The 15,130-nt window shown below is 41.5% G+C and overlaps 1 protein-coding gene across 14 annotated transcripts in view; it reads right to left on the reverse strand.

Moving 5' to 3' along the window:
- The window catches only part of UNC80 (unc-80 homolog, NALCN channel complex subunit), a 160,464-nt gene extending 147,147 nt beyond the window's left edge, over window positions 1-13,317 (reverse strand). For 10 of the 14 annotated variants that reach the window (XM_081189824.1, XM_081189832.1, XM_081189828.1 and 7 more), the window contains exons 1-2: window positions 12,803-13,317; window positions 9,796-9,844 (exon numbers count right to left, since the gene is read on the reverse strand). In XM_081189824.1, coding sequence (XP_081045950.1) covers window positions 9,796-9,844; window positions 12,803-12,894 — 141 coding nt within the window. In that variant the 5' untranslated portion in view covers window positions 12,895-13,317. Of the gene's footprint in view, window positions 1-9,795; window positions 9,845-12,802 lie in introns of those variants that run through there. The other 4 variants (XM_081189823.1, XM_081189831.1, XM_081189830.1 and 1 more) reach the window with 2 other exon arrangements.
- Between the last annotated feature and the right edge of the window lie 1,813 nt (window positions 13,318-15,130).

A 15,130-nucleotide genomic window follows, 5' to 3' on the forward strand; every position in this document is an offset into this window, starting at 1 on the left:
CTTGAACACTACAGTGGAGAAAAGAGTAATCTGGGACGCAAGTAAAGCTGTTATGAGAGGGTTTCTGATACAACAGAATACGATAAAGAAAAGACTTTGGAATGAAAAAAAGGATAAGATCCTAGAGAAGATAAGAGACGGTGAGAAAAAATTAAGATCAAAACCAAAATCACAGGAGATTCTGAGAGAAATCAAATTCCATCAAGCACAATATGCTAGATTGATAAATCAAGAAGTTGAATGGAAAATCAAATTAATGAAACAAAGATCATTTGAATCAGCAAACAAGTGTGGGAAACTGCTTGCATGGCAGTTGAAAAAGAGACAAAAATTGAACATGGTTACAAATTTAGAGATAGAAGGGAGAAACATCCAGAAACCTGAGGAAATTAGAAAGTGCTTCCAGAGATACTTTAAACAACTTTATACGCAAGAGACTGAGATAGACCAATTTTTAAAAAATAATGGACTACCAAAATTATCCCAGGAAAAGAGAACAATCCTGAACTATAAAATAACACAACAAGAAATTGAGGGTGCCATTCAGATATTGCAACTAGGCAAATCTCCAGGGCCAGATGGACTAACCTCCAAGTATTATAAGACATTGAAAGACTTCTTGATACAACCACTAATGGAGGTGTGTAACCAGATTATGGAGGGGAGGAAGGCACCGGAATCGTGGAAAGAAGCTTTCATCACATTGATACCTAAACTGGAAACTGAAAAGACTCAACTTAAGAACTACCGTCCCATCTCACTCCTAAATGTGGATTACAAAATTTTTGCAGATATTTTGGCAAGTAGACTTAAAAAAGTGCTAAATGAAGTAATTCATAAAGATCAGGCAGGCTTTCTCCCAGGCAGACATTTGTTTGATAACACTAGGAATATTATTGACATTTTGGAACTTTTGCAAACTAATATCAATACAAAAGCAGTGTTAATTTTCATTGACGCGGAGAAGGCCTTTGACAACATTTCTTGGAAGTTTATGAAGAAAAACTTGGAAGGGATGGGAGTGGGACGGGGGTTTGAAAATGGAATAGAGGCAATTTATTCAGAGCAAAAAACTAATTTGATAGTGAACAATGTGGTGACAGAAGAGTTCAAAATTGAAAAAGGAACACGACAAGGTTGCCCCATATCCCCTCTGTTATTTATTTCAGTCCTGGAGGTGCTTTTGAATATGATTAGGGAGGACCGGTTGGTGCAAGGAATATAGGTCGGAGTGAAACAGTACAAACTTAAAGCTTTTGCAGATGACTTGGTTATAACATTACAGGAGCCAGAATCTAGTACGAAAAGAGTTTTAGAATTGATTAATGAGTTTGGTCGGGTGGCAGGATTTAAACTGAACAAGCAAAAAACTAAGGCTTTGGGAAAAAAATTGACACCTTTGGAATCAGAAAGGTTTCAGAAAGAGACAGAGTTAAATGTGGTTTAAAAAGTGAAATACCTAGGGGTTAATTTGACTGCTAAAAATCTGAACTTATTCAAAGATAATTATGAAAAATGTTGGTCAGAAACTAAAAAGGATTTAGAAACTTGGTCAAGATTGAAACTTTCCTTGTTGGGTCGAATTGCGGCTATAAAGATGAATGTATTGCCAAAGATGTTGTTTTTGTTTCAAACCCTACAGATTGTGGACAGAGTGGAATGTTTTGGAAAGTGGCAGAAAGATATCTCTAAGTTTGTCTGGCAGGGCAAAAAGCCCAGAATAAAATTTAAAATTCTAACTGATGCAAAGGAAAGAGGGGGATTTGCCCTGCCGGACTTAAGGTTATATTATGAAGCTGCAGCTTTCTGCTGGATGAAGGATTGGTTACTCTTAGAGAACACTGATGTCCTAGATCTGGAAGGGTTCAATAATGCTTTTGGATGGCATGCATATTTGTGGTACGACAAGGTAAAGGTTCATAAAGTGTTCAAAAACCATATTGTCAGGAAATCAATATTTACTGTCTGGACAAAATACAAAGACTTATTAGAAAATAAGACCCCAAGATGGTTATCATCAATGGAGGCTAATGTAGCCTTATTGGAGTTCACCGATTGGGTCTGCGTTGCTCCGTGACAGGAGGAAGGAAGTCAAAATGACACCGAGTTGGTTCAAAGAAAGAGTTTATTCTGCTCTCCGGATAGCAGAAGGCACTTGCGTGGTGAGTCCACAGCAAGTCCAAAGAAATCACAAGTTTCATGCAGTATTTATATCCTCCAGGCACCCTCTCCCTCCTTCCAACCACATCAGCTTGTATACGTAGGTTGACATCTCATATGTTCCTGCTCTGGTACTCTCAACCACAAAAGGGATTTCCTTCCTGCACTCCTGACCATAAAAGGATATTCCTGTTCCTATTCCTATCTTGGAGCAAGAGGTCACTACTTCTGAGAACATGCTCTGGCGTTAGTCCCAGACTTGGGTCTCCCCGTCATTTGTGGTCAGAACATAAGATATGTCTGTGTCTGTTCTACTGGTAAAGTCAAGGCCAGTCTTGCCGTCAAACTGATAAGGAAGAGAAATGTGTTCTTGTTTTGCATTTGCTCAACGGCTAAAGTTTATGCATTTTAGCTAAGGAGAAATGGGGATTTTGGTGCAGTTTAGAAATGCCTGTACAGTCAGTTTTGGGTTTGGGAAACCCATTCCTTCATTCCCTCCTATTCTTTTGGACAGCCTTTCGGCTCGTCCCAAGGTACTGGTGTCACTGCTATAATCTGGGGCCGAATCATTCGTGACATCCTTTTACGCATCATATTTTGCAAGCATTGCTTTAAGCAGTGTATACAGGAGCAGAAAAGAAGCAAGATTAGTCCATTAACATCATTACAAGTCCTCTAAGCCACCCAAGGTTTGGAAGCCACTCAGTCAACCAAGACATGTCCCATCCCTTCCTGGTTGGGACAGGAGCATGGGCTACTTTCTCTCTTTCTGTTGCCAGGTGTCAAACAGCTACACCATGGTCAGAAATGTTAAAGCCACAGGCTCCTTCTGTCAAATTTAATGCAGCCCAAAATCCGGTGGAACCCAAATCGGGGCCATAACTGAGGACTCATTCCAAGGCACAGGGAGGAGGGGTACTCTTCCCAAAGCATCTGTAGGTCACAGAGTGCGAGAGGTTCCGGGTGCAGACCGTGCAATTGGTTCAGTTTTGCAGAATAGGCTTCCATTTCTGCGTGTTGCGGGCACCCCATTCTCTCATTAGCTGCTGGGTTACCTTAAGTGGTGTGGGCACAGTGAAGGCCAGAAATAAGAAGACTACCATCCTGGCTAAAACCATGTCCCCCCACAGCCCTACCTGCATCATTTGGGCACAGGGATATATCTATTTCCTAATACCTTCTTCTTCTAATACCTGGGGTACCTCCCACAAAGCTATATACAAAGCTACATATTCAAAGGGAAAGAAAAGAAAATGTCCTCTTTTAGTCCACACTGGAATTTTCTCTTGCCGTGCGTAGAGATGCCAGTTTCCAGGGCAGTCGTCTGGTGGGCGCCGAGCCGATGCGGTGAGGAGAAGCGTGAGGCGGTGTCTGTAGGGCACCAAGAGATGGTGAGTCGAAGGGGTTGGTGTAGATCAATCGTAGCAGTCTAATCTGATACTGCCTGGGGTTTGCTTCATCCTTCAAATCAGGCCTGCTGGAATATATGCAGTCAGGTGTTGGAGGCCCATCCTCTCCCATAGGTAACCAGGTTAAGAGTCTCAGTAATTCGCAGCTGCAACCGCGGGTGCATGGGCAGTATAAGTCAGCTGCTAGGCGCTTCATCATCTCTGCTTGGGATAGAAAAATAAGTTCCTTTCATGTCCACCAATGCTGGCACAGCATGAGGAGTGACGCACGTAGTTTCTTGTCCAAAGGTGAACCTGTCAGTTCTCTTTTAGTCAGTGGCAGCCGCCACTACTGCTCACATGCAGGGAGGCAAACCTTGTTCCGTAGTGGTTAATTTTCCAGACAAATAAAATTACCTTGATAAAAACATATTTCACCATGTACAAATGGCTTTAGATACCTACTAGGTCCACAAATCACCATATAGCATATATTCAACACACACACAAAACGACAATTTGAGCCCAACAAAGGACTGCTGGACATCCAAAGGGCCCCATTACCCCCTTAATGCCTTCTGTTTCTTCAGCCAATTCCCATCCCTGTACTCTGCTGCCCAAAGGACCAAATGCCCACTTTATCGCTATAAGATCTCATATACTGAAACACCCTTTTTTTTTACTGTCCTTTTGTCTACTTCACCTCCTTTTCTTAAGTCCTTTCTAAATTATTCAATCCCAACATCATTCCCCCTCTCATCCTCTCTCTCTCTCTCTCTCTCTCTTGGTGTGTGTGTGTGTGTGTGTGTGTGTGTGTGTGTGTGTGTGACACTGACACAAAGAGGAAGTACGTTAACAAGGTAGCACAGGGGATGATCTGGCATCTGAAATCATTCACACAAACAGAAAGCTTAAAAGCACATACAAAACATGTACCAGATGCTGGCTCTTCTGCAGGGATAAATGTGATTGTAGAATATACACACAAATTGCTAGCAGAGATTAAATCACTAAAGAATGAGATCCTCTCGAAAGGTAGCGTATTACCGTGATTATCCTACCTTTGCCTCTTAAGATATGCTTCTGTTTTAAATTCTTTCTGCAGATTCTGTTGGGCTGCATTTAGAAGTTGATTGACCTTTTAAATAAACTATAGGACAGTCCTTCCTAGTTTTCCCCAATTATTATTTTATTTTCTCTGCAAATAATTTAATCCTTGATATACATATTCACGTGCTTAATTGACTTGGGACAGTAGTTCAGTTAGAATTATGGTACAACAATAAGTTAAGTGCTACCTGCTGTATGGCTGAATTTTCTTATAAGAAGACATCTGATGACAGTCAGAAAGGGTATTCCTATCAAACAGGAGGAATAAGCAACTCATGCTGACTAAATATAAACTCATTTCTGCATCTGTATATATCACACACAGAAGGAGACAGAGTGCAATTCAACTCTTTAACACCAACTCTTTTCTCTCTCTCTTCATATCTAGTTAATTCAATCCTATGTAGAGTAGATGGGGGGGGGGTTGAGAGAGCAGGTACCAAGCAAGACACTGTTTAGGGGTGTCTAAACAGTGAGATGGCTCAGCCCTCAGGGGCTGAGGAAGGGGAAAGGTTCCTGCTTGTTCCTTTTCATAATGTGAAACTATATATCTGACCTAGAGCACTAGGAACATTTTAGGGAACACCACCATGTCGGAGAAGGCTACGAAAGCATATGACATCAGCAGCCCTGATAAGAAGAAGTGCCTGATAACTTTCATATTTGAAACCACAAAGAAAGGCACACACCACAAAAGAACGAATACAGGCAGTGGGGCCTTCACCTACTTCAAAATGTGGCATCTGATTCCTCCTGCATTTTTGGTCCTGCTTGCGTATGCTACAGAGGATGTAAACAAATCCTACACTAGAGAAAAGCTCTGTAGCTTTTGTGTATCACTGTAGCTTTGTGTACACCGTATCTTAAGTGTATTCTGCTGAAGGACAAAGCTTGCTTGGTGTTATTTGCTTTATGAATTAAGGTCCCAGTTTCCCAATGCACACATTTGCTATTTCACCCCAACACTCTTCCTAAATGGATTCACACATTCATGCATTCAGTTGGGCCAGTGTTCACATCATTCTGTTTTACTTAGCATTTTGGTTTGAAAACCCAAGTTCCACTTTCTCTGCACTTCCTGCAAGATTGTATAGTTGAAGGAAAGAGCCTCTAATAGAGCTTTTGTTTGCTCTTGAAGCTGTAGACATTATTAACACGCAAATATTGGGTTGGATCTACCCACTAGTCCTCTAGTGTGTGTGTGGGGGGGGGGTGTAATTGTATCAATAAGCATTGAGGTATTTGTCTATCAACATCTTGATTCTGCTGTCACTAATGCATTTGACAACTTTGGAGGTTCAATCAACACAAAGAGCTTCAATATCTCCCTTTCTCATATAAGATGTTTGTTTTGGAACACTTTCCACAGCCTAATGTAAACAGGGAAATAAAAATTATTTTGCCTAAGACCTCTCCTGGCATGTACACTCAGAGCCATCTCAATTTTCAATTAATAGATGTCCAAGGAGTATCTTTCATGGGAGGGACATACTAAAAAAGTACAAACAACATTCCAGGTCTTTAATCTTGCTTTTAATTTATGGATGGTTAGCTGTCCAGCCAGCCAAAAAGAGGGCTGCTCCATAAAATTCTTAATTCTTAATTCAGAATTCTTTAAAAGCTGGTTTTTACTCATGAAAACCTCAACCAATAATCTGAGTGCATTTTAACAGCACATGCAAGACTTTGACTAAGTGTGTCGCTGGTCACACACAGCCTTTTTGCAATTCAGCTTTTACTATATTTAGTAAACTCTCTCAATAATAGCATCAATATATTACTTTCATTAATACTCATCAGCATAAACACTCAACCGTCTTTACAGCCCATTACCCAACTTTTCTCCTGTTCCAACATTCTCACTTCTCTCCTCTCTCTACCTCCCACCTTCTTTTCTACTTCCCTCTACCTTCTCCAGCTCTTACTACTTCAACACCTTCCCCATAATATTTGGGACACAATTGTTCATCCCTTTTACAAATAAAAATTATACGCATTTCAAAAATATATCAGAAGAAAGGTAGTGTAGTGCAAAAACCAATTTTGGTATCAAATAGTGTGCTCATCCTTATTTTAAACTGAGCTGAGATCTATAATAAAATCTAACTTGCACACCCCTTTAAGTTTTAAAAGCTGCAAATTATAATTAAAGCACATACTGTCCTGTGTTTCCTCCTCCACCTTGTGCTGCGTCTGAGAGGTGGCTTTTAGGTGTTAACGGGGGTCTTTAGAAACAGATTCATCATACAATCACAGTTAGCAAGATGCAATCTTGAAAAGACTCGTGAGGTACGCACACAACACAGGTCTGCAAATATATTCCAAATTCCCTTTTGCTGCTACTTGTAAAAGTATGTCAAATTTACAGAACCGCCTCTATGATAACAAAAAGAGGTCGTATGTTTAAATGACACAGGTACTCGTGCTCATGCTCTGGGGGCTGGCATGCCATGCAATATTTAGTAATTTTGTAATTTTTACACTCAGGGTATGTGTTCTTTGGCCCCATTTTAACCTGGTTTCCAGACTCCACCAAGGGCTGCATAGCGTCTTTGTTTCTGTGTTAAACAGAAGGCCCGAAAAACTAAAAACTGTGTTAAACTAAGGCCCGAAAAAGACTCAATATGGAGGCTTGGCCGAAATATTGGGAAATAATAGAAAAAATCGGAGACAATTGGAGGTTGCAGAGCTTGGAGAAATTAAAGAATAAGGTGCAAGATTGGTTACATTATGCTCAAATTAAAGAGGTTTTTAATTTGGACAAAAAGATAGGATTCCAGGTGGAAAAATCGAAATTAGAGACAGAATTGTTAGAACCAAAGACTAAGGTACTTTCAAGAATGTATAACTTGCTGCTTAAATGGAATACTCAGGATGAGACAGTCAAATCAGCCATGATAAAATGGGCTCAGGACATTGGGTATAACATCATGTTTGAGGACTGGGAAAGGTTATGGACCACCGGAATGAAATTCACGGCATGTAATGCCTTGAAGGAAAATATTATGAAAATGATATATAGGTGGTACATGACCCCAGTCAAGCTTGCAAAAATATATCACCTGTCTGATAATATATGTTGGAAATGTAAGGAGGCTGAAGGGACATTCTTTCACCTCTGGTGGACTTGTCCAAGAGTGAAGGCCTTCTGGGAAATGATCTATAATGAGTTAAAAAAGGTATTTAAATATACCTTTACTAAGAAACCAGAAGCCTTCCTCTTGGGCATTGTCGGCCAGAAAGTGATAAAGAAGGACAGAACTTTTTTTATGTACACGACTACAGCAGCAAGAATACTTATTGCAAAGCATTGGAAGACACAAGACTTGCCCACACTGGAAGAGTGGCAGACGCAATTGATGGACTATATGGAACTGGCTGAAATGACTGGCAGAATCCGAGATTTGGGTGAAGAAACAATGGAAGAGGATTGGAAAAAGTTTAAAGACTATCTACAAAAACAGTACAAGCTGTATGAATGTTAAAAAATTGCACGACCCAGAAAAATATGGTTCCAGTAACTTGATTATGTGACATAGAAAATTAAGTGATATGTAAGAAAAGATCGAAACTTAAAGAAATATTATGTTTAATTTAAGTTACAATTAATTGACAAAAATCACTTTAAGTCTAGAAATATAACATTTGAGAAGCACAAAATAAGGAATGAAACAAGGTAATAATTTGCTGGTATTTTTATTATAGAGAACGCAGGGTAAGGGAGATGTGAGGAAGTCCAGTTAGTTATATAAAAAATGTTATGAACAGTTGTGTTTTTCTTTTTTCTTCTTTTATATTGTTTGTTGGTGCAATTGTATTTGTTTTTCTGTTTGTTATTTCTTTGGTGAAGGGATTTTGTGTGTTTGATATGTGATTTTCTATTTTATGTTTGAAAACCTAATAAAATATTTAAAAAAAACTGCGCACGCCGCTGCCCTGCTATCTCCAATAAGCTCCTCCCACAGCTAATCACCTGCCTCAACAGAAACCCTGCCCCCTCTGACCTTTGCACAGGGAGAACAGCTTGCTCAAAAATGCAGACCGAAACAAAATCCTCTACAAGGGAAGCTAACTGGGATGCTTTGTCCTGACATGCTTGGGGAGGAGTGTTTGATATGGAAGAGTGCATTGAAACATCAATTCCCACAACCCCACATTTCAGCTGTGTGAAACAGTATAGCATAGAATTCAAGAACTTTGAGAAAGTGAGGAAAATAGTGTTTTCCTCACATGATATATAAAGCATGAGCAGTAAATGATTTATTTGCTCTGCAGGAGTGATTCAGTAAATCAAGGTCATATGCTAGAAGCCTGAAAAGAAATGGGTCATATTTCTTTGAAGTAGCATTTGTAGCTGTGCCAACTGAACAGAAGAGCATAGGGAGTCAAAACTCATGCATTAAGCTAGAGGGCATCATTCATAGTATGTCTGATGAGGTCCAGCAAACACAACAAGGCATAACCATCTGCATCAGTGATATGTGATTGACATGAGGTGCTGATATCCTATATTAGCAAAAGCCAGAACCAAAAGGCTTCAAGAACAACTGAGTTCATTAAATCATAAAATTGAAGAGTTGGGAAGGACCTCAAGAGTCGTCTAGTGCAACCTGCTGAACTGCAGGAATCTCAACCATAGCATCCCTGACAGATGGCCATCCAGCCTCTGCTTTAAAACCTCCACTGAAGGAGAGTCCACCATATTCCTAGGGGGCTGTGCCACTGCCAAACTGCTTTTACTGCTAGAAAGTTCTTCCTGATGTTATAAAACCTGTCTACCAGCCTTACTGACAGGGATTCTGCAATGGATATGAGCACACACCCTCTGCAATCTTCATGCTCAGAATCTCATCTGTCGGAATTATATTGATTTTGCCAGTACATAATAATGGAAACTTTTTTTGTATTAAACAGCTAACAGTGTAAATCATGATAATAAATTTATATATAGTAATATTGGTTTGTACTTAGCTACTTTTGCCATGGTAAGGCAAGTGCTACATTTGGGCCATTGAGCTTAACAAAAGTCTGCCAGTTTCCTTTACTAAAATTAAGGAAATGCATGCAAATCCATATATATATATATATATATATATATATATATATATATATATATATATATATGAAAGTCACATACCACACATGAAGCTTCATATTGTTTTCCCAGTTTGGGCCTCAAAAATGCACTGAGGAGAGAAAAAAGAAGTTTGTCAAAGGAATGGTCATAGGTACATAACACAGTTAAACATGCTGAATTACAATAAAGGTTACAATGGCATAATTACTTACAGCACTGTGGCTATATAAATAAATCACACGCCAAGGTCCCAAGGAAACTGCATGTTACAAAGCTGACAAATAGGCCCATGTGGCTGCATCTGAGAGATTTCTGCAGGGGCTACAGTAAGGACTAGAGACAGAGGGATTTCCCTTTCCCAACAGTACATGGTACATGTGAGGGTGGGGTGGGCTGACGCTAAAGAAAAGCAAGGGAGACCCATTCAATCAGAGGCTTCAATTTTGGGAGTCTCAGGGTAAATATGTGCAGTGTAGGTGAGTGGACAGCAGTGGTAACCCACTCATAACAGTCATCCAGCAGGCCTGGGAAATGTTTATGACAGCCTTCCCCAAGCTGCCATCTTCTTTAGATTTTTGGACTACAACTCCCATCAGCCCCAGCCAGCATATGGAGGGCACCAATCTGCGGAAGGCTGGTTTAGGATGCTGTGGCAAGGAAAGGTGACTAGTACTGGGATCTAATGTGAGGTGGAAGCCATTGTAAACTCTCCTCTACATGCCTAAGGCATGGCCTGCTCTGTAGGATCAGTCCAATAATAAAGAAGTCAATATTGTTTTCATACGAGAAGAAGATAATGCAACACTTGAACAAACTTAATTGAAAAATGTCAAATGAGTGTGAGATGATACCAAAAATGTCCCCTTTCCAAACTCACACAATACAGCCCTTTGCCTCATTTAATGCCTGAGGCCCAGGTAGCTGAAGCACCAACTTCTTGAACATGAAGACATTGGTTAATTTCATTTTCTGAAGTCTTGCCTCCTTTCTCAGAGGTGGTGAGGGGTTTTTCCTGGGGGCAGTTTTTGTGAGGGTGGGCGGAAGATGCCCCTGTCTGTATAACACTCTCTCTAGGGATGTTCACCAGTCTCCTTCACTATATATTTTTTAAGCACCAGATGCAAACAATTCCATTTATGAAGGCCTTTGATGGACTATAATTATATACTCCAGATGGCTCGGTATCTCAACTCCCAGCTCCACTAAAGGTGTGGAGGAAGAGATCTTTTGAATATATCTATTGCAAAGTGATGCTTTTTGTTTTGTTTGTCTGAGCTTATAAAGGCAAATGAAACGATAAACAATAATTTTCTGAAGTTAACAAATATTCTATACTATATTCATAAATATACTAAGCATTATCCAGTCAAAGTGAAACACCTTTCACTCTCATTGATTTTAATGGATTATTTAACGATGTGTTCAGAATCAGATTTATCTGACTGGAAGCAATGGGATGTATAAGTGATACCAATTGTAGTTATATATTTATATATTTACATCTGATGTTGCATGGCTTTAATTTCATTGTACTTTAAAAAATATAATTTCGTTTGTGTGTAAATCATAGTAAACTGACATTTTCCATGCTTTATCTCACAAAGTCTTCAGGATTCCATTTCAATGTAAGGTTATGCTGTGAAGTAGTGAACAACAAAATTGTGCAAAGTGACTTAAACATGTTATAAATTGAATTAATTCATTATAATATTTATAGCCCTCCCTTCACTGCAAGCAATCTCATGATGAGTCACATTCAAATAAATACAATGAGTTGTATCCAATGTTAGTTATACTAAGAGTAAGCCCACCAAAGTTATTAAATCTAAGTATAATCATTAATACTTATTAATTTCATAGGGTCTCTTTTGAGTAGAAGTGCCATTGGTTTTACAACCCAATACAAACAGATACAATAAAATCAGACAATAAAACAATAAAACTACCTCAACCTGAATAACTAAATTTGCTTCAGCTAACAATGCCAGGTAGCTCAGCATGTCAACACCCAGCTCCACTAAAGGCCTGGAGGAAGAAATGGGTTTACATCTGGCAGCAGAAGCTAAATAATGCTGTACTTCAGAGGGAATAGCATTCCACCCCCAGGGTACAAGCACCAAAAAGGCTCCTCACTGAGCTAAAGCACCACAGGTGTCACTTGGTGATGGAATGACAAGAAGAGCCTTGCTGGTAGGTCTTAAATCTTGAGCAGGAAAATGCTGAGAGGCATTCTTTCATAGAACTGGGTCCTAAGTCATTCAGGACTTTGTACATAAACACTAAAACCTCAATTGGGCTCAGAAGCATGTAGGCAGCCAGTGAAAAACTCTTCAGAATTGTTCTCTGGTTCCAAGCAGCTGCACCGGTCAACATACTGACCATCGCCTTTGCAACAACTGCAGCTTCTGAACAGTCTTTAAGGGCAGCCCCCCCCCCCCAGTGCATTACAGTCATCTAACCTGGAGGTTGCTACAGCAGGGTATACTGTAGCCAGGCTTATTTCTATACTGAAACAGCCATAGCTGGTGAACTAGCCTATTCCACAAGCCCAGCATTCACCACACTCTGAAGCAAAAGCTTGTTGCTGTGCCATGGTGGCAGTGGGAGAGCATCACCGCTCAAAGGCAGATGCATTCTGACGTTTGATAGCTTGCTTCAGGGGTTTCTTCTCCTGGACTGTGCTGCTCACAGGGACGACTGATGTAACCGGTTCTACAGACCAGTGTGGCTCACCGAGGGGACTGGCAGAGCTGCTGTGAAGCCTTTGGGTCTGACTGCAGCTGGAGGACGGCATCAGGTGCCAGGGAGGGGGAGAAAACGTGGAAGCACCTTAATTCTAAAAAACAAGCGCGAAGTACCCCTTATAGCACGCAGCACTCTCATCAGAAAAGGAAAAAGCCTCAGCCCTCTTGATTTGACGGCGAGCCCTTGGAAACAAGCGCCATACAGCCGGGCGCACACACGGCCCCCTTTTGCTGTAGCAGGAGGAGGAGGCACTTGCTTGGGGTTCGCCAGCCTTTCCATCCCCAGCGAGGCTTCGCAGGTAGCGCCCCCTACTCTCTCTTACCTGGTTTGCCTCCATAGGAAGGTCTGGATGGGCAGCGGGACCCCTCGGCCGCTCTCCTGGTCATGGCCTTCCGAGCTCTTCCTCTTCACCATGGCGCCGGCTCGCCTGCCCGCAACAGCTGCTGCTAGCCCATCGCTCGGCTCCGCCGGCAGCCTGCCCCTGCCTCCGGCTCTGCTGGTTGCAAAATGGCTGCAGAAGCGGCAGAAGCAGCCAAGCAGCGGGGGGAGGAAAATCAGCGCCGCTCGCGGGGAGGCGGCGGCAGCCAAGGACGAGAGGATGCCCGCAGCGCGCCGGCGTCCTTCTCCCTTTCAGCACCTCCCCCCGTGGACAGCGACCGGCGCGGAGCGACAAGGGGACCAGGCGAGGCTGCCAGGCGCCGACCCCGCCGATGCCAGCCTCCCAGGGCCACGGGGCACACAGCAGACCCCCAGTCTGGGCGCCCCCTCGCCTACTTATAGCCACAAACTGTTAAGTTCATCCCGCAAAGAGACCCAACACGTCATGACCCAAAGCTTCCCCCCCCCCGCGCGCGCGCTTTATTTCCAGTGAGTAATAGTTCCCAGCCCTTGCTAGATTGTCGCAAGGTAATCGTCCACCTGCCAATCCGACCATATTTTTTTTTTCGAAAGACGGGAAATAAATCAGATGCAGAAAGCTAGAACTGTGAAGCAATAGGAGGTGCTTGCTTCCAAAGGAAGACTTCGCTACCTTCAGGGTCGCACTTTTTTATTTACTTTACTTTATTTTTATTTTTTTAGAATGGGTCTAGGAAAGAGGGTGTTCATGAAGGGTGAGGGCACTCTCCTGTTTCAGATCCTTCAAACACAGAATTGGATTTGCCCTAACTTAGGTCCCATTGATTCCAACTTTCTCTAGCTCAAGATGTTTCTAATGAGTTCAATGGGCAACCACCTCATTTCGGTGTTTGGATCACATAGGGCTGTTTAAGGAATTTCCCATCCAACTAAAAAGCACAGCTTAATAATAATAATAATAATAATAATAATAATAATAATAATAATAATAATTTTTATTTGTACACCGCCCTCCCCAGCAGAAGCCAGGCTCAGAGCGCCTAACATCATACAGATAACACAGTATACATAAATTATTTGTTATATGGAATGAATATTATTACTCTATAACATCTGAATCAAGAGCAGCTGCACATGTCCTAAACTGGTGCCTGAATGCAATCATAGGCTGGATTAGAGCTAATAAATTGTTGAGTCCTGACAAGGAGGTTTTATAAGATGGAGTGCTGACAAGAAGCAGTGGACAGTTCCCAGGTCTGGCAATTGGGTTGTACAGCTGCTCTGGATGGGATTGCACTCCCCTTGAAAGAGCAGGTGTGGAGTTTGGAGGTCCTCCTAGATCTATCACTGCCATTATAACCAATCAATTAATCACCTTCCACCTATGCCCCCAATAGATAAAATATATATTTAAAAGTTACAATGCAGTGTGCAAACATAACAAACACACAAACATAATGCAAGTTTAAAACAATACAAAATGGACATCTATATGGCAGGGACCTATTGAGCAAGTTGGAAAAGTTTTGCCAGAACAAAAATGTATTCAGCTCAGTGGCGTAGTGTGGGGGGTGCAGGGGGGGGGCGGCTGCACCGGGCGCAACATCTGGGGGTTAGGGTTAGGGGGCGCAAATCCACGGGTTAGGGGGCACAAATTACTTGCCTTACCCTGGATGCTGACAACCCACGCTACGCCACTGATTCAGCTGTTTCTGGAAAGCACAAAGAAGGCAGCCTGGAATGGTCAAAAATTGCCTTGCTTTTGTGAAATCACTTCTTAAATTTCTGGGTATGCATCCCAGGAGATGTCTTTTGTCTTTTTGTTTGAAGATCAAACTTTTCCCAATGTATGTCTGTGGAAACAACCCAAAATGACCAGAGCTGTGGCACTCAGTCACATTAATGAGCCTGTGTCAGAAATGGTTAGACACAATATACAAATATTTTTAATTGGTTAGCAAAAGCAAAATAAGACAAGAGGCATTTCATTCAAATTGATTTCCGATTCTTCCAGAAAACACATATCTCTATGTGGTTGGTCTATGGGTAGCCTTTAGGTGAGTACTAAATGGTGGGAATAAGCACCACGGGACACACATTATCTTCACACTCATGAAATACATCGCTCGTATCAAGGGTGACAACTTTTAGTTAATTTAAATTTTATTTCCACATGAAGGCAGAAGATCCTAATTCTTCTCTCAGTGGCCCAGACTAGATCACCAGCTCACTATACCCCCCCCCCCACAGATTTGCTTGGTTGATTGTGTTTTGTAGTGAGCTCTGCTAGCCC

Source organism: Podarcis bocagei (assembly GCF_964188305.1).
Source record: "Podarcis bocagei genome assembly, chromosome: 1".
Taxonomy (NCBI): Eukaryota; Metazoa; Chordata; class Lepidosauria; order Squamata; family Lacertidae; genus Podarcis; species Podarcis bocagei.